At 47.8% G+C, this 24,524-nt stretch overlaps 1 protein-coding gene across 1 annotated transcript in view; it reads right to left on the bottom strand.

Annotated features, from left to right (window-relative positions):
• Window positions 1–3,866: 3,866 nt before the first annotated feature.
• LOC135037952 (zinc finger protein 585A-like) overlaps window positions 3,867–24,524 on the bottom strand; it is a gene marked incomplete at its 3' end in the record, with an annotated part of 152,620 nt that continues 131,962 nt past the window's right edge. Inside the window, exon 4 of the mRNA XM_063954600.1 lies at window positions 3,867–5,022. Coding sequence (XP_063810670.1) covers window positions 3,867–5,022 — 1,156 coding nt within the window. The remainder of the gene's footprint in view (window positions 5,023–24,524) is intronic.

Below are 24,524 nucleotides of genomic sequence, written 5' to 3' on the forward strand. Positions count from 1 at the left end.
GGCCGTATCAGGAGACGGCAACGCCACTTGCTTTGATAAACGTGTGAGCGCCTTATCCACCCTAGGGGGTGTTTCCCAGCGCGCCCTAACCTCTGGTGGGAAAGGGTATAATGCCAATAACTTCTTGGAAATTAGCAGTTTTCTATCTGGGTTAACCCACGCTTCATCACACACGTCATTCAATTCCTCTGATTCTGGAAAAGCTACAGGTAGTTTTTTCACCCCCCACATAATACCCCTTTTTGAGGTACCAGCAGTATCAGAGATCTGCAAAGCCTCCTTCATTGCCGTGATCATATAACGTGTGGCCCTATTGGAAAATACGTTTGTTTCTTCACCGTCGACACTAGATTCATCTGTGTCGGTACCCGTGTCGACTGACTGAGGTAAGGGACGTTTTATAGCCCCTGACGGTGTCTGAGACGCCTGAGCCGGTACTAACTGGTTTTCCGGTCGTCTCATTTCGTCAACTGACTTTTGTAATGTGCTAACATTATCACGTAATTCCATAACTAAAGCCATCCATTCCGGTGTCGACTCCCTAGGGGGTGACATCACCATTACCGGCAATTGCTCTGCCTCCACACCAACATCGTCCTCATACATGTCGACACACACGTACCGACACACAGCAGCCACACAGGGAATGCTCTAATCGAAGACAGGACCCTCTTAGCCCTTTGGGGAGACAGAGGGAGAGTTTGCCAGCACACACCAAAAACGCTATAAATGTATATAAACAACCCTAAAAGGTGTTGTTTTTGTTATAAGCGCTTTTAATATATAAATATCGCCAAATTATGCCCCCCTTCTCTTTGTTACCCTGTTTCTGTAGTGCAGTGCAGGGGAGAGTCCTGGGAGCCTTCCTCACAGCGGAGCTGAGCAGGAAAATGGCGCTGAGTGCTGAGGAGAATAAGCTCCGCCCCCTTTTCGGATGGCTTTTCTCCCGGGTTTTGAGAAAACTGGCCTGGGTTAAATACATATATAGCCTTAATGGCTATATGTGATGTATTCTTTGCCACTAAAGGTGTTTAATATTGCTGCCCAGGGCGCCCCCAGCAGCGCCCTGCACCCTCCGTGACTGGTCAGTGAGAAGTGTGTAGCAACAATGGCGCACAGCTGCCGTGCTGTGCGCTACCTTCATGAAGACTGAGGAGTCTTCTGCCGCCTGTTTCCGGACCTCCGATCTTCAGCATCTGTAAGGGGGGTCGGCGGCGCGGCTCCGGGATGAACCCCAGGATGACCTGTGTTCCGACTCCCTCTGAAGCTATGTCCAGTAGCCTAAGACTCCAATCCATCCTGCACGCAGGTGAGTTGAAAATCTCTCCCCTAAGTCCCTCGATGCAGTGAGCCTGTTGCCAGCAGGACTCACTGAGATTTAAAACCTAAAAAACTTTTTCTAAGCAGCTCTTTAGGAGAGCCACCTAGATTGCACCCTTCTCGGACGGGCACAAAAACCTAACTGAGGCTTGGAGGAGGGTCATAGGGGGAGGAGCCAGTACGCACCATGTGATCCTAAAAGCTTTATTTAGATGTGCCCTGTCTCCTGCGGAGCCGCTATTCCCCATGGTCCTGACGGAGTCCCCAGCTTCCACTAGGACGTTAGAGAAAAATACTTTACTCTGCACAACATGGATAAAATATCCTTTAAAGCACAGAAACAATTCAAGTTACATTGTAGTATTGCAGGTAAGTAAAACAGATGCATATCAGGAGAGCCAAAGGTCTATGCGGGTCATTGAGACCCAGCAACAATAGCGGCCCGCAGCAGTTTGCTGGTGGTGACAAAATTCACATGCGCAGTGGCCGCACAGACACACACATTGCAGCGGCATCCCTGAGGGGTGAACGCGGGTGGGCCAGGACCATTTTCCGGGGGGCTGCGTGATGTCACATCTGCGTTCATCTCTGATTAACCCCCTATAAGCTTCCAGAGTGCACCTCATATCTCATCTTTTCCAAGTTACTACAAATGATATGAGATCGGTAGCAGCACTACTTTCAGGATTATTACACAGAACACACATAAAGGCTGACACAGCAAATAACAGTAACACATACAAGGGATTCATTAGAAATAAGGAAGTATAATCATCATTAAGTCTAATTATCAACTAGTTCTGTGCGGCACCCATACACCTCTTTACTGCCTCCAGCATCCCCTGGTACTGCACTGCGGCCATCAGCCTTGTCTCCCCCCCCTACTGCCACCACCGTCTACTTCCACTACGGCCACCGCCCTGTCTCCCCCCACTACTGACACAACCATCTCCCCACACAAATGCCACCCTCCCCGTCTCCCCCAACTACAATCACCACCCTGTCTCCTCCCCACTACTGTCACCGTCTCTCCTCACTATTGCCACCATCTCCCCCACTATTGCCACCACCTTATCTCCCCCACTACTGCCACCGCCCCATCTCCAACTAGCCCCCACCTCCTCCCACTACTGTCCCCCACTACTGCCACTACCCAGTCTCCCCCAACTGCATCTGCTGTCTCCCCCCACTACTGCCACCACCGTTTCCCCCAATACTGCCACTGACATATCTCTCCCCCACAACAGCATCTGCCCTGTCTCCCCCCACTACTCCCACCACCGTCTCCTTCCACTACTGCCACCGCCCTGTCTCCCCTACTACTGCCACCCACCCTGCCTCCACCCACTACTGCCTTGTCTCCCCACTGACACCTCAGCACTACTTGGGGACATTATTACCCACAGACAGCGCCTCCGGCAGCCCCCTCTACAGCAATAGTGCCACCACCCTGTCTCCCCCTCTGACATCTCAGCACTGCTTGGGGATTCTTGGTACTGCTGGTAATAATCCATCTGCAGGTGGAAGAAAGCAGGGCAGTAAGGAGGCAGAAGCTGCTTCTGGTACCATGGACTCTGGTCATGTAGGGCTGGGAGAGTCAGTAAGATTTTGTAGTCACCATCTTACAGGCAGCCGGTGAAGGGAGTAGAGAATGGGTGTTATGTGGCTGGAATGGGCTGGTTAGGTAACAGCCTGGCTGCTGCATTCTGTACAAGCTATAAGCGGTGCAATTCTTTTGCTGGGAGACCCAGGTAGAGGACATTGCAGTAGTCTATGCGTGATGATACAAGTGCATGTATGACTGTAGGTAGATCTTCTGAGGGAAATAAGTGCTGGAGTCTGGCTATGTTCCTCAGATGAGGATCCAATTGTGGCAGATACCTGATGTCTAAGTTCCACTCCACCATCCATGACACCAAGATTCCACACAGGATCAGCATTTTGTAACTCTGACCCCCAAGCGTAAGTCTGGTTGGTTTGCAAAGCTGAGCTGTAGCCCTGCCCTTTGTTGGTGAGCTTCTATCATAAGGACCTGTTTCACCAGGACTGAATCACAGCTAACTGGCATCACCCACACCTGGAGCTCAGCTAGACAACCATTTAGGATTGGTACTGGGTTCTCAGTACCCAGAGCAAAAGCAGGTCATCTGCATAGCAGTGGTAGATGAGGGCATGACATCTGATTATTTCACCCAGTGGTAGTATGTATATTGCAAAAAGCAACGGAGATAGGATAAGAACCTTGAAGAACAATGCATGGCAATGATAAGTATACTCCAGAAGATTAAAATGGTTCCTCACCTGAGTGATGTCTATTGTGTGTAACAAGAGCTGATTTATTTCTCAGAGTATAGAAATGGCCTCTCACCTGTGTGAGTTCGCTGATGTCTAACAAGATGTGATTTTTGTGTAAAACATTTCCCGCACACAGAGCAAGAAAACAGCTTCTCACCTGTGTGACTTCTGTGATGTATAACAAGATGTGATTTATTTACACATTTCCCACACTCAGAGCAAGAAAACAGCTTCTCACCTGTTTGACTTCTCTGATGTATAACAAGATCTGATTTGTGTGCAAAACATTTCCCACACTCAGAACATGGAAATTCCTTCTCACCTGTGTGACTTCTCTGATGTGTAACAAGTTGTGATTTCTGTGTAAAACATTTCCCGCACTCAGAACATGGAAATGGCTTCTCACCTGTGTGACTTCTGTGATGTCTAACAAGATCTGATTTCAGTGCAAAACATTTCCCGCACTCAGAGCAAGAAAATGGCTTCTCACCTGTGTGACTTCTGTTATGTATAACAAGATGTGATTTGTGTGCAAAATATTTTCCACACTCAGAACATGGAAATGGCTTCTCACCTGTGTGACTTCTGTTATGTCTAACAAGAACTGATTTGTGTGCAAAACATTTCCCACACTCAGAACATGGAAATGCCTTCTCACCTGTGTGACTTCTCTGATGTATAACAAGTTGTGATTTCTGTGTAAAACATTTCCCACACTCAGAACATGGAAATGGCTTCTCACCTGTGTGACTTCTCTGATGTGTAACAAGTTGTGATTTCCATGTAAAACATTTCCCACACTCAGAGCAAGAAAATGGCTTCTCACCTGTGTGACTTCTGTGATGTATAACAAGATGTGATTTGTCTGCAAAATATTTTCCACACTCAGAACATGGAAATGGTTTCTCACCTGTGTGACTTCTGTTATGTCTGACAAGAACTGATTTGTGTGCAAAACATTTCCCACACTCAGAACATGGAAATGCCTTTTCACTTGTGTGACTTCTCTGATGTGTAACAAGTTGTGATTTCTGTGTAAAACATTTCCCACACTCAGAACATGAAAATGCCTTCTCACCTGTGTGACTTCCCTGATGTGTAACAAGTTGTGATTTCTGTGTAAAACATTTCCCACACTCAGAGCAAGAAAATGGCTTCTCACCTGTGTGACTTCTGTTATGTATAACAAGATGTGATTTGTGTGCAAAATATTTTCCACACTCAGAACATGGAAATGGTTTCTCACCTGTGTGACTTCTATTATGTCTAACAAGAACTGATTTGTGTGCAAAACATTTCCCACACTCAGAACATGGAAATGGCTTCTCACTTGTGTGACTTCTCTGATGTGTAACAAGTTGTGATTTCTGTGTAAAACATTTCCCACACTCAGAACATATCAGTGGCCTTTCACTTAACTTACCTGTGTGTGGGTTAATAGGCTTTGTGTTCTGTGTAAAACATTTGGCATCTATAGCACATGGAAACTCTGTATTTACTCTCAGAGCTGTAACAGATGCACCAATATCAGAGTGATCAGGAGAACATTTCCCAGGATCAGAGGGATCAGCTGATAGAGCTGGATGTATAATTGGGGTGATGGGATTAGCTCCTGGAGAATCCTGTCTACTGTCATTATCTCTTATGTCACAATCCGGGGATAACATTAGATGTCCTTCTGAGATATTCGTGCTTGTGTGTCCATCTGCTGGAAATAAAATACATTATGGAAATGTGACATTTTCTGTAACAATATTAATCTTGTAAACAATAGAAGACGACTCTCTGGGACACTTAATTGTAAATGTGTGTATAATGGCCCTCATTCCGAGTTGTTCGCTCGGTAAATTTCTTCGCATTGCAGCGTTTTTCTGCTTAGTACGCATGCGCAATGTTCGCACTGCGACTGCGCCAAGTAATTTTGCTATGAAGTTAGGATTTTTACTCACGGCTTTTTCATCGCTCCGGCGATCGTAGTGTGATTGACAGGAAATGGGTGTTACTGGGCGGAAACACAGTGTTTTAGGGGCGTGTGGATAAAAACGCTACCGTTTCCGGAAAAAACGCAGGAGTGGCTGGAGAAACGGGGGAGTGTCTGGGCGAACGCTGGGTGTGTTTGTGACGTCAAACCAGGAACGACAAGCACTGGACTGATCGCAGATGCCGAGTAAGTCTGAAGCTACTCAGAAACTGCTAAGAAGTTTGTAATCGCAATATTGCGAATACATCGTTCGCAATTTTAAGGTGCTAAGATACACTCCCAGTAGGCGGCGGCTTAGCGTGTGCAACTCTGCTAAATTCTCCTTGCGAGCGATCAACTCGGAATGAGGGCCAATAAAACATAACTTAATGAAGGCTTTATAATAATGTGTCTCAGATGATCATTGTGTCCACCCTCCTGAGAACACTCACAATAACAAATGTAATATTATAATAAGACTTAGATATATCTCTCTCTTGTACTGGTAACTAACCATGAAGTATAAATGGAGATGTAGTCACTCGCCAAGTCCTATGTCAGCACCAATGTAAAACAATGGATGGGGAACATATCGTATGAATTGGAGATTCTAGATGAATAATAACATCAGTCATATGAGTTGATGGATCAGAGAAATGTCTCCTAACGTTACTCCTGGAAGCATTGGTAAGGTAGTATTCCTTTATGTGTGCGCTCATACGCTGGTAAGCCTGTACATGTGTTACTCACCCTTATATAAGGTATATTGCTACAGCAGAGTAGGTGTGGAAAAAGGTACTTTACATGCAATACACCATATGATACCCTGTAATCATCATCTGCTAGTTTATAATCTACTTTCTCTTACGTCCTAGAGGATGCTGGGGTCCATTTAGTACCATGGGGTATAGACGGGTCCTTTGGGAGCCACTGGCATTTTAAGAGTTTAATAGTGTGGGCTGGCTTCTCCCTCTATGCCCCTCCTACCAGACTCAGTTTAGAAAATGTGCCCGGAGGAGCCGGTCACAGCTAGGGGAGCTCCTAGGAGTTTTCTTAGTTTTTTATTTTCTAGAGTTAGTTAGGTTACAGGAAGGCTACTGGCAACAGCCTCCCTGCTTCGTGGGACTTAGGGGGGTTCGGGAACAGGAACCAACTTCCTATAGAGTTAATGGTTCTCTACTCCGCTGACAGGATACTGAGCTCCTGAGGTTGCTGATCGCAAGCCCACGAGGCGACTACTCACTCCTGCAGCACGGCCGCCACTCCCTAACAAAGCCAGAAGAAAGAAAAGTGGTGAGTACAGCGCCAGCGTCTCGGTTAGCGACAGGGTATGGCGGCACAAGGGTGGGAGCGCAGCTGACAGGCTACGCTCCAGGAAGGGTCAGCAACACACAGTGTAGGCGCTTTGAGGGGCGTCCTGAGCCAGTGCAGATAAACCCTACACTGGTCACGCAGATAACAGGGGCTAATCCCCCTGTTAGCGCTAAAATCCTCAGGCCAGTATAAACAATTAGTGCGGGAAGCTGCGCGCCATTACAAGGGGCGGGGCTTCCCCTCAGAGCAGATCCAGCACTCACCAGCGCCATTTTCTCCCTGCAGATCATAGGAGCAGAACGCTGCCCTCCACATAAATCCAGCATACCTCTGCGGTACCAGGGTGTTATAGACAGGGAAGGGGGGGGAGGGTGATTATAGTACTGAGTACCCTATTAAGGTTAGTTAGTCAGCGCCGGGCTTTTATCATAATAACTGCCTACAGGGGCGCTGTGTGGCTGCTCCTTATACTCTGTGACTCTCTGAAGGTACTCTGGGGGAAACTGTGTCTGACATTTTCCTGTGTGTGTGTGTGTGTGTGTGTGTGTGTGTGTGTAAGTGTGTATATCCACATTACCATGTCTAAGGACTCTGTCTCCTGTGCTGCAGAGTGTGTATCTTCTCCTGAGGAGTCTATTCCATGTACTCAGGACTGCAATGTGCTGTCTCAGCCTTCTGAATCCGAACCCCCATGGGTGGATTCTTTAAGGGGAATGATATCCCAGATTTCAACAAGGATGTCACATACTGAGAAAGAGACACAGTTTTTGAGACAATCTGTAGTGGGTTTGAAGTATTCAGCTCCCACTACTTTATCTAAAACCCCCCGTACATACCCCAAAAAACGTACACTTGCCCAGATAATGCAAGCTGACACTGATACCGACTCTGATACAGGGGACGGTGATGGGGATATGCAGGGGGGGGGATGCATCCCTTTCTAAAGGGTTGCAGCTAAAGATTGAAGCCATTGCATATTTCTGAGAAGGTTCCGGAACAAGTAGAGGAATCTTATTTTACAGTAAATAAGAAGTCCTCGCTTACCTTTCCTGCTTCTAAGGAGTTAAGCTCCTTGTTTGAAAAATCCTGGAAAAACCCAGAGAAAAAATTCCAGATCCCTCTAAGAATTCTCATTGCTTTCCCTTTCCCTGAAGAGAATAGGAAGAAGTGAGAAAACCCACCTATAGTAGACGCTTCTGTATCTAGGCTGTCTAAAAAGGTGGTTTTACCTGTCCCTGGTTCAACGGCGTTAAAGGAGCCGGCTGATCGCAAGATTGAGACTACACTCAAATCACTATACATTGCTACAGGCGTGGTTTTAAGGCCCACTATTGCTTGTGCGTGGATTTCTAAAGCCATAGTAAAGTGGTCAGGCACCTTACTAGAGGACTTAGATACTATGGATAGGAGTGACATTGACTTGTTTTTGTCACATACAGGATACTGCAGGTTTCATGGTGGAGGCCATGAAGGACATTGGCCTGCCACTTCCATGGCTCTCTCGGCATGCAGAGGTCTCTGGCTACGCCAATGGACTGTGGATGCAGAATCCAACAAAAGTGTGGAGAACCAGGTCAGGCAGTATTTGGGAACGCATTGGATGCATGGATTTCCACGGCGACTGCGGGTAAGTCGACATTTCTTCCCTCCGCAGCAGCCTCAGTTAGGAAATCTTATCCTACACCTACACTGCAGTCCTTTCGAGCCACAAAATGTAAAAAATCCAAACCCCCTCCCACCTTCTTTAGAGAAGGTCGGGGAAGATCTAAAAAACCTGCACCAACAGGTTCCCAGGAACAGAAACCAGGTTCTGCTTCCTCCAAATATTCAGCATGATGGTGGACCTCTCAGCCTGGAGATCAGGCAGGTGGGAGCAAGACTAAAAGATTTCAGTCACGTCTGGGCGTCATCATGCCTAGACCCCTGGGTGATGGATATTGTTACCCAGGGGTACAGACTGGAGTTTCAGGAATTCCCACCTCACAGATTCTTCAAATCAGGCTTACCAGCGACGCTGACATAAAGTGCTATTCTACAGGAAGCCATTCAAAAATTGGTACGAACAAATGTCATTGTTTCAGTTCCACTTCACCCAAAAACCAAGGGTTATTACTCAAACCTGTTTGTGGTACTGAAACCAGATGGTTCGGTAAGGCCTATATTGAACTTGAAGTCGTTGAACTCCTACTTGAGGGTTTTCCAATTCAAGATGGAGTCCCTGAGAGCGGTGATCTCAGGTTTGGAGGAGAGGGAATTCCTAGTATCCCTAGATATCAAGGATGCGTACCTTCATATTCCGATCTGGCCGCCTCACCAGGCCTATCTACGGTTTGCACTACAGGACTGTCACTATCAGTTCCAGACGTTGCCATTTGGCCTCTCCACAGCTCTGAGGGTGTTCACCAAGGTTATGGCGGAGATGACGCTCCTCCTATGCAAACAGGGAGTGAACATAATTCCATATCTGAATGATCTGCTGATAAAGGCATCTTCCAAGGAGAAGCTGTTGCAGAGTATTGGGCTCTCAACTCAACTACTCTGAGATCATGGGTGGATCATGAATCTTCCAAAGTCACATTTGGAACCGACAAGGAGACTGACCTTCCTGGGGACGATACTCGATAGGGAAGTGCAAAGGGTGTTTCTACCAGTGGAGAAAGCGTTGTTGATCCAATCAATGGTCCGGGATGTCTTGAAACCTCCCCGGGTATCGGTTCGTCGGTGCATTCGCCTTCTGGGGAAGATGGTAGCCTCCTACGAGGCTCTACTATATGGAAGATTCCATGCACGGTTCTCCCAGCTGGATCTCTTGGACAAGTGGTCGGGATTGCATCTTCACATGCACCAGCGGATATGCCTGTCGCCGAAAAGCCAGAATTTCACTACTCTGGTTGCGGCAAACTTCTCACCTGCTGGAGTGCCGTAGGTTCGGGATTCAGAATTGCATTCTTCAAACCACGGATGCAAGCCTCAAAGGTTGGGGAGCAGTCACCCAGGGGGAAAACTTCCAAGGAAAATGGTCAAGCCGGGAATCAGTCCTTAAAATAAACATTCTGGAACTAAGGGCCATATACAATGGCCTTCTACAAGCGGCTCATCTTCTGCAAGATCGAGCTATTAAGGTTCAGTCAGACAATCTAACGGCGGTGTCCTACATAAAATGACAGGGCGGAACGAAGAGCAGGGCTGCAATGTCAGAGGTAACAAGAATCCTCCTCTGGGCAGAAAGAAATGCGCTGGCGGTGATCTTCATTCCGGGAGTGGACAACTGGGAAGCGGACTTCCTCAGCAGACATGATCTCCATCCAGGAGAATGGGGCTTCCACCCAGAGGTATTCGCAGAGGTAACGTGCCGATGGGGTGTACCTCAGATAGACATGATGGCCTCTCGTCTCAACAAGAAGCTTCGGAGGAACTGTTCCAGGACACGAGACCCACAGGCAGTGGCGGTGGACACCCTGGTGACTCCGTGGGTGTTCCAGTCAATGTATGTGTTCCCTCCACTTCCACTGATCCCAAGGATTCTCAAACTAATAAAAAGATCAAGAGTTCCAGTGATCCTCATTGCTCTGGACTGGCCAAGGCGGGCTTGGTACGCACATCTTCTGGCTTTACCGCTGGAGGATCCGAGGCCTCTTCCTCTTCGCGAAGACCTTCTACTACAGGGGCTGTTCACCTATTAAGACTTACAGCGGCTACGTTCGACGGCATGGAGGTTAAATGCCAGATCTTAGTTCGGAAGGGTATTCCGAATAAGGTTATTCCTACTCTGATCCAAGCTAGGAAGGGGGTAACGTCTAAGCATTACCATCGGATTTGGAAAAAGTATGTGTCTTGGTGTGAATCCTAGACGTTTCCTACGGTGGAGTTTCAACTGGGACATTTTCTCCTCTTTCTGCAAGCAGGTGTGGATGTTGGCCTACGCTTGGGCTCCATCAAGGTCCAGATTTCGGCCTATTTTCTTTCAGAAACAATTGGCTGCTATCCCTGAGGTTCAGACTTTCTTGAAAGGAGTTCTGCACATCCAACCACCCTTTGTGCCTCCTATGGTATCTTGGGATCTAAATGTGGTGCTGCAGTTCCTGCAATTGGATTGGTTCAAACCTTTACAGGAGGTGGACGTAAAGTTTCTTACTTGGAAGGCGGTCACGTTGTTGACCATGGCTTCTGCCAGATGTGTGTCAGAATAGGGGGCATTGTCGCACAAGAGCCCCTACTTGATTTTCCATGAGGATAGAGCGGAGCTCAGAATGCGTCAGCAATTTCTCCCTAAGGTTGTGTCGGCTTTTCATATCAACCAACCTATTGTGGTGCCAATGGCTACTGACACCTCAATTACCTCAAAGTCCTTGGATGTCGTGCGGGCTTTGAAAATCTATGTGAAGAGAACTACTCGTCACAGGAAGTCGGATGCACTATTTGTACTTTATCATCCCAACAAGATTGGGTGTCCTGCTTCTAAGCAGACAATATCACACTGGATCAGGCTTACTATCCAGCATGCTTATTCCATGGCAGGATTGCCAATTCCAAAATCTGTTTATGCCCACACTACCCGTAGAGTGGGTTCATCCTGGGCAGCTGCCTGGGGTGTCTCGGCTATTCAGCTTTGCCGAGAAGCTACTTGGTCAGGGTTGAACACGTTTGCGAAGTTTTACAAGTCCTATACTTTGGCCTCTGAGGACCTCAAGTTTGGTCAGTCAGTTCTGCAGGAACCACAGCACTCTCTCTCCTGTACTGGGAGCTTTGGTACATCCCCATGGGACTAAATGGAACCCCAGCATCCTCTAGGACGTAAGAGAAAATAGGATTTTAATTACCTACCGGTAAATCCTTTTCGCGTAGTCCATAGAGGATGCTGGGCGCCCGCCCTGTGCTTCATATTACTGCAGTGTTACTTGGTTCAGTATTGTTGGTTCAGCCGTTGCTGAATTGTTCCAAGTTGGTTAGTTTGGATTTCCTTTTTGTTATGTGTGAGTTGGTGGGAATCTCATCACTATCTGTGTATTTCCTTCTCTCGAAGTATGTCCGTCTCCTCGGGCACAGTTTCTAGACTGAGTCTGGTAGGAGGGACATAGAGGGAGGGGCCAGCCCATACTATTAAACTCTTAAAGTGCCATTGGCTCCCAAAGGACCCATCTATACCTCATGGTACTAATTGGACTCCAGCATCCTGTACAGGCTACGAGAAAAGGATTTACTGGTAGGTAATTAAAATCCTATTTTTACATCCCCATCATCAGTGTCTTATTTCTATATTCTCAATATTAATAAGGATGATGTGTGTACGGTAGGCATGATATAGAGAATTACATATCAGAATCTATACAGCTGCCGCCATACTTCTGCTTCTCATACGTGTGCTACTGGCAGCAGTGAACATCTGAGTGAGAGTGCAGGTAACACAGCAGAGTCTGATGAGAAAGAGATTGGATCTGCCTTTGCAGGGATGTACCACACCTGTCACCCCTGTTAGTATATAAAATAATAAATAGGAGGGGTGTGGTCCATCCAGACATGCTTTCTGGAGATCTCCTCACTAAGTGGCTTCTTATCTACCTCCTAGGGTCTCCTGCCCTGTGCTACCACGTCGTCATGGCAACCGAGAGACAAGTGCTAGCGGAATAACCGGAGCACAGCTGATACTCCGGTTCGGGTCTTTTGCTGTGCAGTGGTTACAGGCTCTGTGCACGGCAGGGGATCCGGTGCTGGTTTTTGTGCTCACAGTCTGTGAGGTCTGAGTGGGGCGTGGACAGCACCTGCTTTATAAACCCTCTTCTCAGGTTAAGCAGATGCTGCTGAATCTTTGTTGGTTAGTCAGTTCCTGAAAGTTAGCCAGTACTGTGTAGCTTTGTATTTGTTGTTGCTTACTGCAAATAGGCATGGGGATTTGGTACTACACTCTGCCAATCCAGACCTAGCAGTAAGACTGGAGTCAGTCGTTTAACTTGCTGGGGTTCTTTTGCTACTCTGTGAATTTAGCAAGTTTGCGGCTGTATTCTCAGACTTGCCTGCCTAAATCCTTTCTCACTGTGCAAGGTGTTCAGGTATCAGTTTAGTGGAAGTAAGCTGAACCTGTGCACTGCAAGTGAGGATTAGGATTGTGGAGAATCTCCTTGTGTCTATTATTCCATCTCTGACCAAGGAGTTTACTGCCACACCCGTTGGTAACCCTTTAGGGTTTTGCTGTTGCCCTTAGCAACAGCATTTTGGGTTCTCTACGTATTAAAACACAACATCTTGCTTTTTCCATCTGAGCATTCCTAATACTAGGGAGACACCCAGTTTCTTAGCCTCTGGGCTTCTCTGTTCACTTTGTGTTTATTTTGTTACCTTATCGCCTTCTGTGTATGTAATGTCATATTCCCCAGTCTGTCTGTGAGTTCATTTGTTTTGCATCCCTCTCCGTTCAGACACCAGTGCATTCCTGCAGGCACTGGTGTGCATAACAGTTCAGACACCAGTGCATTCCTGCAGGCACTGGTGTGCATAACAGTTCAGACACCAGTACATTTCTGCAGGCACTGGTGTGCATAACATATTCAGCAGCCTAATACTCCTGTTGAAATTTTGTGGGAATATGGAGCATACCCCTCAAAATACGTTGCAACAGGTGGTCGATCAGGTGCAGGTCCTGACTCGACAATTTAATGATTTGTCCATTAAAATGCACACCTCCCAGGCCGCTGGCGGAGCTCCCGCAGCAGCAGCACCTTCAGGGGTTAAGGAGCCGAAAGTAAATCTTCCGGATCGTTTTTCTGGAGATCGCTCGCAGTTCTTTTGTTTCAAGGAGAGCTGCAAGCTATATTTCCAGCTTAGGCCTCAGTCTTCTGGGTCGGAGATTCAGCGGGTGGGCATAGTGATTTCCTTGCTACAAGGAGACCCACAGGTCTGGGCATATGGGTTGCAGCCTGACTGTCCATCGCTTAAAAGTGTTGATGCTTTTTTTACGGCACTGGGCATGTTGTATGATGACCCTCACAAGACGGCCTCAGCCGAGGCTCAGATTTCGATCCTTAAGCAAGGGCGAAGGCCAGTTGAGGTTTACTGTACGGAGTTTCGGAGGTTGGCCCATGACACCCAGTGGAATGACCCAGCCCTGAGACACCAGTACCGAAGAGGTCTTTCTAACCAGATAAAAGACCAACTGGTACAATATCCCTTGCCTGATAGCTTGGATCAGCTCATGCAGTTATCCATCCGGGTGGATAGACGGCTGAGAGAGCGTAGGCTTGAAAGGGAGACCGAGGTTTCCTTCTTTCCCAAGGGAACCTCGGACTCTGAGGATTTTTCCGAGGAGCCTATGCAGATTGGGGCTACCCGCCTCTCCTCGCGTGAGAAGACGCGGAGGAGACAGCAGGGGTTGTGTTTGTACTGTGGGAATAAGGGTCATGTGGTAGTATCATGCCCAGAAAAGCCGGAAAACTTCAGGGCCTGAGGGTGATGGGAAATATCCTGTCAGGCCAGAAGTCAGAATTTCCCAAGAAGACTTTTATCATTCCGGTGACCTTGAAGATGCTCGGTCAAACTGTCAAGACTGAGGCCTTTGTGGACAGTGGGGCCGACGGGGTTTTTATGGACCGCCAATTCGCCCTGAAACACTCTGTTCCCTTAGTACCCTTGGCATCGGAAATTGAGATTTGTGGGTTAAACGGGGAACCATTATCCCAGGGTAAAATTACCTCTTGCACTAGCCAGATTTCTTTGTTTATTGGAGCCACGCACTCTGAAAAATTGTCCTTTTATGTGACTGTCTGTACTTTTGCCCCATTGGTGTTGGGGTTACCCTGGTTAAGGGCCCACAATCCTCAATTTGACTGGGTCTCTGGGGAGATTCTTAGTTGGGGTACTGATTGTTTCAGGAGTTGCTTGAGCCTTCCAGTCAGGCTCTCACAGCTAAGTTTGCCAGGATTGCCAGGGTGTTATGCAGATTTTGCGGACGTGTTCTCCAAAAAAGTTGCAGAGGTACTACCTCCCCATCGCCCCTATGACTGTGCCATTGATTTGTTGCCGAATGCTAAGCTTCCCAAGAGCAGGTTGTACTCCCTGTCACGTCCTGAGACTCAGGCTATGGCAGAGTACATTCAGGAGAACCTGGCTAAGGGATTTATCAGACCTTCACAGTCTCCAGTTGGGTCGGGGTGCTTCTTCGTGGGTAAAAAGGATGGTTCGTTGCGACCCTGCATCGACTTCAGGGAATTGAACCGTATCACGATTAAAAACTCATACCCACTGCCTCTCATTTCGGTCTTGTTTGACCAGCTTCGTACTGCCACCATTTTTTCTAAGATTGACCTACGTGGTGCGTACAATCTAATCCAAATAAGAGAGGGGGATGAATGGAAGACTGCCTTTAACACCCATTCAGGGCATTATGAATATTTGGTGATGCCTTTTGGGCTCTGTAATGCCCCGGCAGTCTTCCAGGATTTCATGAACGATGTGCTCAGGGAATATTTGGATAGATTCTTAGTTGTATACTTAGATGACATCCTAATCTTCTCCCATTCCCTGGAGGAACATCGGAAGCATGTACGCTTAGTCCTCCAGAAACTCAGAGACCACCGGCTTGGGGCGAAGCTGGAGAAGTGCGAATTTGAAGTTCAGCAAATCGCATTTCTAGGATATATTATCTCCCCAGAAGGTTTCCAAATGGAGGGTTCCAAGGTACAGGCAGTCCTGGATTGGGTGCAGCCCACTAGTTTGAAGGTGCTTCAGCGTTTCCTGGGCTTTGCGAATTTTTATAGACGTTTATCGCTGGATTTTCGTCTATAGTGGCGCCCTTGGTGGCACTCACTAAGAAAGGGGCGGATGTTGCTCACTGGTCTTGTGAGGCCAAAGCGGCTTTTGCCCGTCTCAAAAGGGCATTTGTCTCGGCCAAGGTGCTGCGACACCCAGATCCAGAGCGTCCTTTTGTGGTGGAGGTGGATGCCTCTGAGATGGGTACTGGGGCAGTGCTCTCTCAGATGGGAGTGTCTGATAATCGCCTTCATCCCTGTGCTTACTTTTCCCGTAAATTTTCGCCTGCCGAGATGAATTATGACGTGGGTAACCGGGAATTGTTGGCTATTAAGGATGCACTCGAGGAGTGGAGACACTGGCTTGAGGGGGCTAAGTTTGTGGTCTCAATTCTCACGACCATAAGAATCTGGCATATTTAGAGTCAGTGAAGCGTCTCAATGCCAGGCAGGCACGATGGGCTTTGTTTTTTGCTCGCTTTAATTTTTTGATAACATATCGCCCTGGGTCAAAAAACATCAAGGCTGATGCGCTCTCGCTGAGTTTTGCTCCAATCCAGGAGACCACCGAGGAGCCGTTGCCCATTGTGTCCCCATCATGTATTAAAGTGGGCATTACCCAGGACCTCTTGTCATTAGTCCTTAGAGCACAGGAGCAGGCTCCTCCAGACCTTCCGGTAGGTCTTTTGTTTGTGCCTCCTAGGTTAAGACAGCGAGTGTTCCTGGAATTCCATGACAAGAAGTCGGCAGGTCACCCAGGTATTGCCAGAACTCGGGAGTTGCTATCTAGGGCGGTGTGGTGGCCCTCGGTGGCTAAGGATGTGGATCAGTGGGTTCGGGCATGTGACATCTGTGCCCGAAATAAGACTCCTAGAGGGGTTCCTGTTGGCCCATTACATCCACTCTCTATTCCATCTAAGCCATGGACCCACATTTCAATGGATTTTGTGGTGGACTTGCCCAAATCCTCGGGGATGACAGCCATCTGGGTTGTCGTTGACAGGTTTTCGAAGATGGCGCACTTTGTTCCACTGGTTGGGCTGCCAACGGCCAGACGCCTGTCTGAATTATTTATGCTGCATGTTGTGCGTCTCCACGGGTTGCCATTTGATGTGGTCTCTGACTGCGGATCCCAGTTTGTGGCCAAATTCTGGAGGGCATTTTGTTTCGATCTCCAGATTTCTGTCAGCTTGTCGTCAGGCTACCATCCGCAGTCTAATGGGCAGACTGAAAGGGTGAACCAGTCCTTGGAGCAGTTCCTCAGGTGTTATGTCTCCAAGTGTCAGACTGACTGGGTTGCTCATCTGTCCATGGCGAAGTTTGCCTATAACAACGCGGCTCACTCTGCTACAGGGATCTCTCCCTTCCTTTGTGTGTATGGGCATCATCCTAAGGCCAATTCTTTTGACCCTCTTGACTCCACGCCTGGTGGTTCTTCTGTGGCTTCTGTCCTTAGAGGTATTTGGAGGAAAGTGAAGAAAGCCCTTGTGTCTGTGTCATTAGTGACCAAAAGGGTTTTTGATAAGCGGAAAAGACCCTGCAGCTTCAAATTAGGAGACTTCGTCTGGTTGTCTACCAAGAATTTGAAGTTGAGACAGCCATCTCATAAGTTAGGCCCCCGGTTCATCGGCCCTTATAAGATCACCAGGGTTATCAATCCGGTGGCATTTCAGTTAGATCTGCCCCGTTCTTTGGGTATCAATAAAACATTTCATTGTTCCCTTTTAAAACGGGCGATTAGTAATCCTTCTTCCAGTGGAAGACCTTCCCTTCTTCTGATACGTGGCCAAAGGGAGTTTGTTGTTGAAAGGATTCTTGACTCCAAGATGGTTCGGGGTCGGCTGTCATTTTTGGTGCACTGGAAGGGGTATGGCCCGGAGGAGCGGTCGTGGGTGCGCAGTTGTGATCTTCATACCCCAGACTGATACGGTCTTTCTTCTCGCAGTTCCCCGATAAACCCGGTGGTAGGGGTTCTTTGACCCCTCGTCAGAGGGGGGGTACTGTAAGGGTCTCCTGCCCTGTGCTGCCACGTCGTCATGGCAACCGGGAGACAAGTGCTAGCGGAGTAACCTGAGCGCAGCTGATACTCCGGTTCGGGTCTTTTGCTGTGCAGTGGTTACAGGCTCTGTGGACGGCAGGGGATCCGGTGCTGGTTTTTGTGCTCACAGTCTGTGAGGTCTGAGTGGTGCGTGGACAGCACCTGCTTTATAAACCCTCTTCTCAGGTTAAGCAGATGCTGCTGAATTTTTGTTGGTTAGTCAGTTCCTGAAAGTTAGCCAGTACTGTGTAGCTTTGTATTTGTTGTTGCTTACTGCAAATAGGCCTGGGGATTTGGTACTACACTCTGCCAATCCAGACCTAGCAGTAAGACTGCAGTAAGACTGGAGTCAGTCGTTTAACTTGCTGGGGTTCTTTTGCTACTCTGTGAACTTAGCAAATTTGCGGCTGAATTCTCAGACTTGCCTGCCTAAATCCTTTCTCAATGTGCAAGGTGTTCAGGTATCAGTTTAGTGGCAGTAAACTGAACCTGTGCACTGTAAGTGAGGATTAGGATTATGGAGACTCTCCTTGTGTCTATTATTTCATCTCTGACCAAGGAGTTTACTGCCACACCCGTTGGTAACCCTTTAGGGTTTTGCTGTTGCCCTTAGCAACAGTATTTCGGGTTCTCTACGTATTAAAACACAACATCTTGCTTTTTCCATCTGAGCATTCCTAATACTAGGGAGACACCCAGTTTCTTAGCCTTTGGGCTTCTCTGTTCACTTTGTGTTTATTTTGTTACCCTATCACCTTCTGTGTACGTAATGTTATATTCCCCAGTCTGTCTGTGAGTTCATTTGTTTTGCATCCCTCTCCGTTCAGACACCAGTGCATTCCTGCAGGCACTGGTGTGCATAACAGTTCAGACACCAGTGCATTCCTGCAGGCACTGGTGTGCATAACAGTTCAGACACCAGTACATTCCTGCAGGCACTGGTGTGCATAACACTACCATACCTGATAACTCTCAGCCACCGCTGGGACCAAGACCCAATCTATTAATTCCACCACGCCTACTGCCCTAAAGCTGCTCGCTCCACTCACTCCGGGCAACGTTCACTGCCGCAGCCTAGTGACGCCTATGAAGCCAAGAGCTGTATTCTGGGGCTAAGTGCGCCCAGTCTTTCCTGCACGCTCCAGACACCTGACTTGGAGGCACTTTTGGCTCAGGCGGGAGTACTTGCTCTCCAGATAACATGGGTGCTCAGCTCCCGCTACTGCTGGGGACAGAACGGGCTGCCCACAGTCACCGGAGCCCGGCGGTGATATTGGGAAGTGAGATGGCTGCCATTTTGGATCCTGGTCCTTGCCCATTGCATGGTTTGCCTTCTGCCTTCAATAAGGTTTAATATAAATAAGTGTCCTGACGGCTGGACCGGGGTCACTACACTAAATTGCAGCATTTGTCTGGAGGTGAAACTACCTTCTATTTATATGGTACCACTATCATCTACTTCCTCTCAGTCTACATGCAGAGCCCAGTATCAAGTATTGTCTGAGTACAGCTCATTACACTCTGATTACAACCTCACAGTATATTATTTTGTGGATTTATCACCTGAATATATTTTGCCATTTGTGTCTCTCTGTGCTGAGCGCTTCACGTCTGTGATCACGCTGACCTCTAGTGGAATTTATCGGTCACTACTGTGTTATTTGAGTTGCATTACATCATGTTTACTTGTCACCCCGACTAAGAATGTCATTTTGAACTGATTCATCTTGATGTAACCTCCTGACAGCGTACTACTGCTCCTTTTATGTATAGATCGTTTGTATTTTCCTATCTCTGAGAGGTCAGTCTCTTTGTAGCTGGCTTACCATGCCTCAAAAAAAGGTTAAAAGGTACCAATTCGGCCCCGCCTGTCCATCTCCTTGGTACCTCAAATTCAGGTGGTCCTTCTGAGACCGCTACATCATCTGATTCTTCTTGTCAGACGCACAACCCAGCTGTAATGGCTGAAGACGTTTTAAGACACTCTAGATTAGGGGTGGGCAAAATATGGCCCGCGGGCTGGATGCGGCCCGCAAACCAATCCTGTCTGGCCCACTGCCTCCCACCAGCAAGCAATGACAAGCGGCCCGAACGGCTGAGCTGCTTGTCATTGCTCTGAGCTGCAGTACCTCCAAGCTGCCGGCGGCCAGTGTCAACGGCTGGGTTCAGCTAAAAAGGGGCGGAGCTACGTGTCGAGGAGGGGGCGGGGCTACATGGGACCTAAGGGGGTGGGGCTACACGGGACAAGAGCCAGACTTGTACAGAATAGATCCATCCTTCCTGCCACTGCCAGCCAGCCAGATCAGTAAAGTTAATGGGAAAAGTGAGTGAGAGAAAGAAAGGGGTGTGTGTGTGTGATAGTGTGTGTATATTTGTGTGTGCAGGCAGTGGCGTCAGTCTGTTTTTAGGTTTGGGGGAGAGATCTTTAGCTCTTGCTGTGCCAACCCCTCCCGTGTTCTGTCACCATGTCACCTCCGTGTTCTGTCACTGTCACCCCCCCGTGTTCTGTCACTGTGTCACACCCCCGTGTTCTGTCACCCCCAAAGTGTTCTGTCATCGTGTCACCCCCCCTGTTCTGTCACCGTGTCACCCCCGTGTTCTGTCACCGTGTCATGTTCTGTCACCCCCCGTGTTCTGTCACCATGTCACCCCCACCGTGTTCTGTCACCCCACATCCCCGTGTTCTGTCACTGTGTCACACCTTTCCCCAGGGGCCATAAGACACTGGATAATTTGTTTTCTGCACAATAATTATCCTAAATAGAATGTTAATGTGTAAAAGGGGGCTCTACCTGCTGTAATGTGTAAAAGGGGACTCTACCTGCTGTAATGTGTAAAAGGGGGCTCTACCTGCTGTAATATGTAAAAGGGGCTCTACCTGCTGTAATGTGTAAAAGGGGACTCTACCTGCTGTAATGTGTAAAAGGGGCTCTACCTTCCATACTGTGTAAAAGGGGCTCTACCTGGTGTAATGTGTGTAAGTGGCGCTGTGTGGCGCAATTTGAATAATGGAGACTATTGTGCAGCCTAATATGAATCTGTACTATTTTTTACCCACACCCCTTCCGCATGAAGCACGTCCCTATATTTTTGGCAAGTGGGGGGATCTGCTATTTTGTATGTGGCCCTCGGATACTGAAAGGAAATGTCAAGTGGCCCCTCAGCTGAAATAATTGCCCACCCCTGCTCTAGATGGTCCTGTTGCTCTATGCTCTATACATTCTATGCTATCTGCATTTAAGTGCTGAAATAACCTCAGAACTTAACTCTAATATTCAAGCTTTGAGGTCCAGTATCAGTGAGATTGGCACTTGTACAGACTAAGATGAAAGAAATTGTTGCATCTCACAAAGATCTGATTTCAGCACATGACACCCTTCAGGAAGACATGGTCTCTATTCGTGATAAAGTCATTGATTTAGAAGACTGGTCACGGTGAAATAATATCAGAATAAATAGGATTTTAATACCTACCGGTAAATCCTTTTCTCCTAGTCCGTAGAGGATGCTCGGATCCACTTCAGTACCCATGGGGTATAGATGGTTCTGCAGGAGCCATGGGCACTTTAAGACTTTTCAAGGGTGTGAACTGGCTTCTCCCTCTATGCCCTTCCTCCAGACCTCAGTTATAGGAACTGTGCCCAGGGAGACAGACATTTAGAGGAAATTATTCACTTTTATACTAATGGTGAGATTTATACCAGCTCACACCTCAAACATGTAGCACAACATGGCATTCAACATGACACACGCCAACAGGCATGAACCATTTACAGCAACATGCTAAAAACAAATGAAACACAACTTGTGTAACTATAAAGAACAAACTGCAGGTAAAGTATGCACTGGGTCGGGTGCCCAACATCCTCTACGGACTAGTAAAAAAGGATTTACCGGTAGGTATTAAAATCCTATTTGCTCATACGTCCTAGAGGATGCTGGGGTCCACTTCAGTACAATGGGGTTATACCAAAGCTACAGTACGGGCGGGAGAATGCGGATGACTCTTCAGCACCGACTGACCAAACTTGAGGTCCTCATCGGCCAAGTGTCAAACTTATAAAATTTAGCAAATGTGTTTGACCCTGACCAAGTAGCTGCTCAGCAAAGTTGTAAAGTCGAGATGCCCCGGGGAGCAGCCCAGGATGAGCCCACTTTCCTAGTAGAATGGGCCTTCACCGACTTCAGTATCAGCAATCCTGCCGTGGAGTGAGCGTGATGAATCGTACCTCTGATCCAGCGCGCAATAGTCTGCTTAGAAGCAGGACACCCAATCTTGTTGGGAGCATACGGGGCAAACAGAGCCTCTGTTTTCCATATCTGAGCTGTTCTTGCGACATAAATCTTCAAAGCTCTAACCACATCTAGAGACTTTGACTCAGTGAAAATGTCAGTAGCCACTGGCAACACAATAGGTTGGTTTATGTGGAAAGATGAAACCACCTTTGGAAGAAATTGTTGGCGAGTTCTCAACTCTGCCCTACCTTCATGGAATATAAGGTAAGGGCTTTTGTGAGACAAAGCCCCCAACTCCGACACCCGCCGTGCGGATGCCAAGGCCAAAAGCATCACCACTTTCCTAGTGAGAAACTTCAACTCTATCTCCTGCAGAGGTTCAAACCAATCCGAGTGAAGGAACTGCAACACCACATTCAGGTCCCATGGTGCCACTGGAGGCACAAATGGAGGCTGGATGGGCAGAACCCCTTTCATGAAGGTCTGAACTTCTGGAAAGGAGGCCAATTGTTTTTGAAAGACAACTGATAAGGCCGAAATCTGGACCTTGACTGACCTCAATCTAAGGCCTGCATCCACACCAGCCTGCAGAAAATGGAGAAAACGTCCCAACTCAAACTCTTCCGTAGGAGCTTTCTTGGATTCACACCAGGACACATATTTTCTCCAAATACGGTGGTAATGTTTAGACGTTACTCCTTTCCTGGTCTGAATAAGAGTGGGGATGACTTCCTTGGGAATAGCCTTTCGGGCTAGGATCCGGCGCTCAACAGCCATGCCGTCAATCATAGAGGCGGTAAGTCTTGATACACGCACGGCCCCTGCTGCAGCAGGTCCTCGCGAGGAGGAAGAGCCCGAGGATCTTCTATGAGCAACTCCTGAAGATCTGGATACCAAGACCTCCTTGGCCAGTCTGGGGCAATGAAGATTGCTCGAACTCTTGTTCTTAATATTTTGAGAACTTTTGGAATCAGTAGAAATGGAGGGAAAACATATACCGACCGAAACACCCACTGGGTCACCAGTGCATCCACTGCTATTTCTTGAGGGTCTCTCGACCTGGAACAATATTTCTTGTTTGGACGAGATGCCATCATGTCTACTTGAGGAACTCCCCAAAGACTTGTCACCTCTGCGAAGACTTCTTGGTGGAGGTCCCACTCTCCTGGATGGAGATCGTGTCTGCTGAGGAAGTCTGCTTCCCAGTTGCCCACTCCCGGAATGAAAATTGCTGACAGAGCTCTTACATGTCTTTCTGCCCAGAGGAGAATCCTTGTCACCTCTTCCATTGCCGCTCTGCTTTTTGTTCCGCCTTGCATGTTTATGTACGCGACTGCTGTTACATTGTCTGACTGGATCTGCACGGGATGATCTTGAAGATGTACCACTTGTAGAAGGCCATTGTAAATGGCTCTCAATTACAGAACGTTTATGTGAAGGCAGGCTTCCTTGGAAGCTTTCCCCCTGTGTGACAGCTCCCCAGCCTCGGAGACTTGCATCAGTGGTTATTAGGACCCAGTCGTGAATCCCAAACCTGCGTCCCTCTAGTAGGCGAGTACTGTGTAGCCACCACAGGAGCGAAATCCTGGCTTTGGGGGACAGGATTATACTGGTGCATGTGTAGGTGGGATCCGGACCACTTGCCCAACAGGTCCCACTGGAATACTCTGGCATGAAATCAGCCAAACTGTATGGCCTCGTAGGCCACTACCATTTTCCCCAACAACCGAATGCATTGATGGATCGACACGCTTGTTGGTTTCAATATTTGTCTGACCATTTTCTGGATTTCCAAAGCCTTTTCCATTGGAATAAATACTCTCTGTACTTCTGTGTCCAGAAGCATCCTTAAAAAGAACAATTTTGTCGTTGGTTTCAACTGCGACTTTGGAAAATTCATGATCCAACTGTGTTGTTGGAGTATTGACAGGAAGAGTGCGATGTTCTGCACCAACTGTTCCCTGGATCTCGCTTTTATCAGGAGTTCGTCCAGATAAGGAATTATATTGACTCCTTTTTGACGAAGGAGGACCATCATCTCCGCCATCTGAATAAAAACCTTCTCCTTGCTGTGACAAGGGTACCAGGACAAAGACCTGAACCTGACATAATTTTTGAATTGCCGTTGTTACTGCCTCTCTTTCTGGAAGAGAAGCTGGCAAGGTCGATTTGAAAAATCGGCATGGGGGGACGTCTTAAAACTCTAGTTTGTACCCATTTGTAAGACCCATGGGTCCAGGCCAGATTGAATCCAGATTTAACTGAAAAGTTTCAGACATGCTCCCACCTGAGCGGACTCCCACAAGGAGCCCCTGCGTCATGCTGCAGATTTGGAAGAAGCAGGGGTGGACTTCTGCTCCTGCGATCCGGGAGACACTGCAGATTTCTTTCCTTTTCCCCTTCCTCTACCTGCAAAAGAAGGGGGAACCTTTGGCCATTTTGTATTTGTTGGGCCGAAAGGACAGCATGTGAGAGTGATGTGTCTTTTTCGCCGGTCTAGGAGCATAAGGCAAGAATGTCGACTTACCTGCGGTAGCCGGCGAGACTAACACATCCAGCCCATCACCCAACAAGGCCTCACCTTTATATGGGAGAGCCTCCATATTTCTTTTGTATTCTGCAT

This window comes from Pseudophryne corroboree, unplaced genomic scaffold (genome assembly GCF_028390025.1).
Source record: "Pseudophryne corroboree isolate aPseCor3 unplaced genomic scaffold, aPseCor3.hap2 scaffold_691, whole genome shotgun sequence".
In the NCBI taxonomy this organism is placed as follows: domain Eukaryota; kingdom Metazoa; phylum Chordata; class Amphibia; order Anura; family Myobatrachidae; genus Pseudophryne; species Pseudophryne corroboree.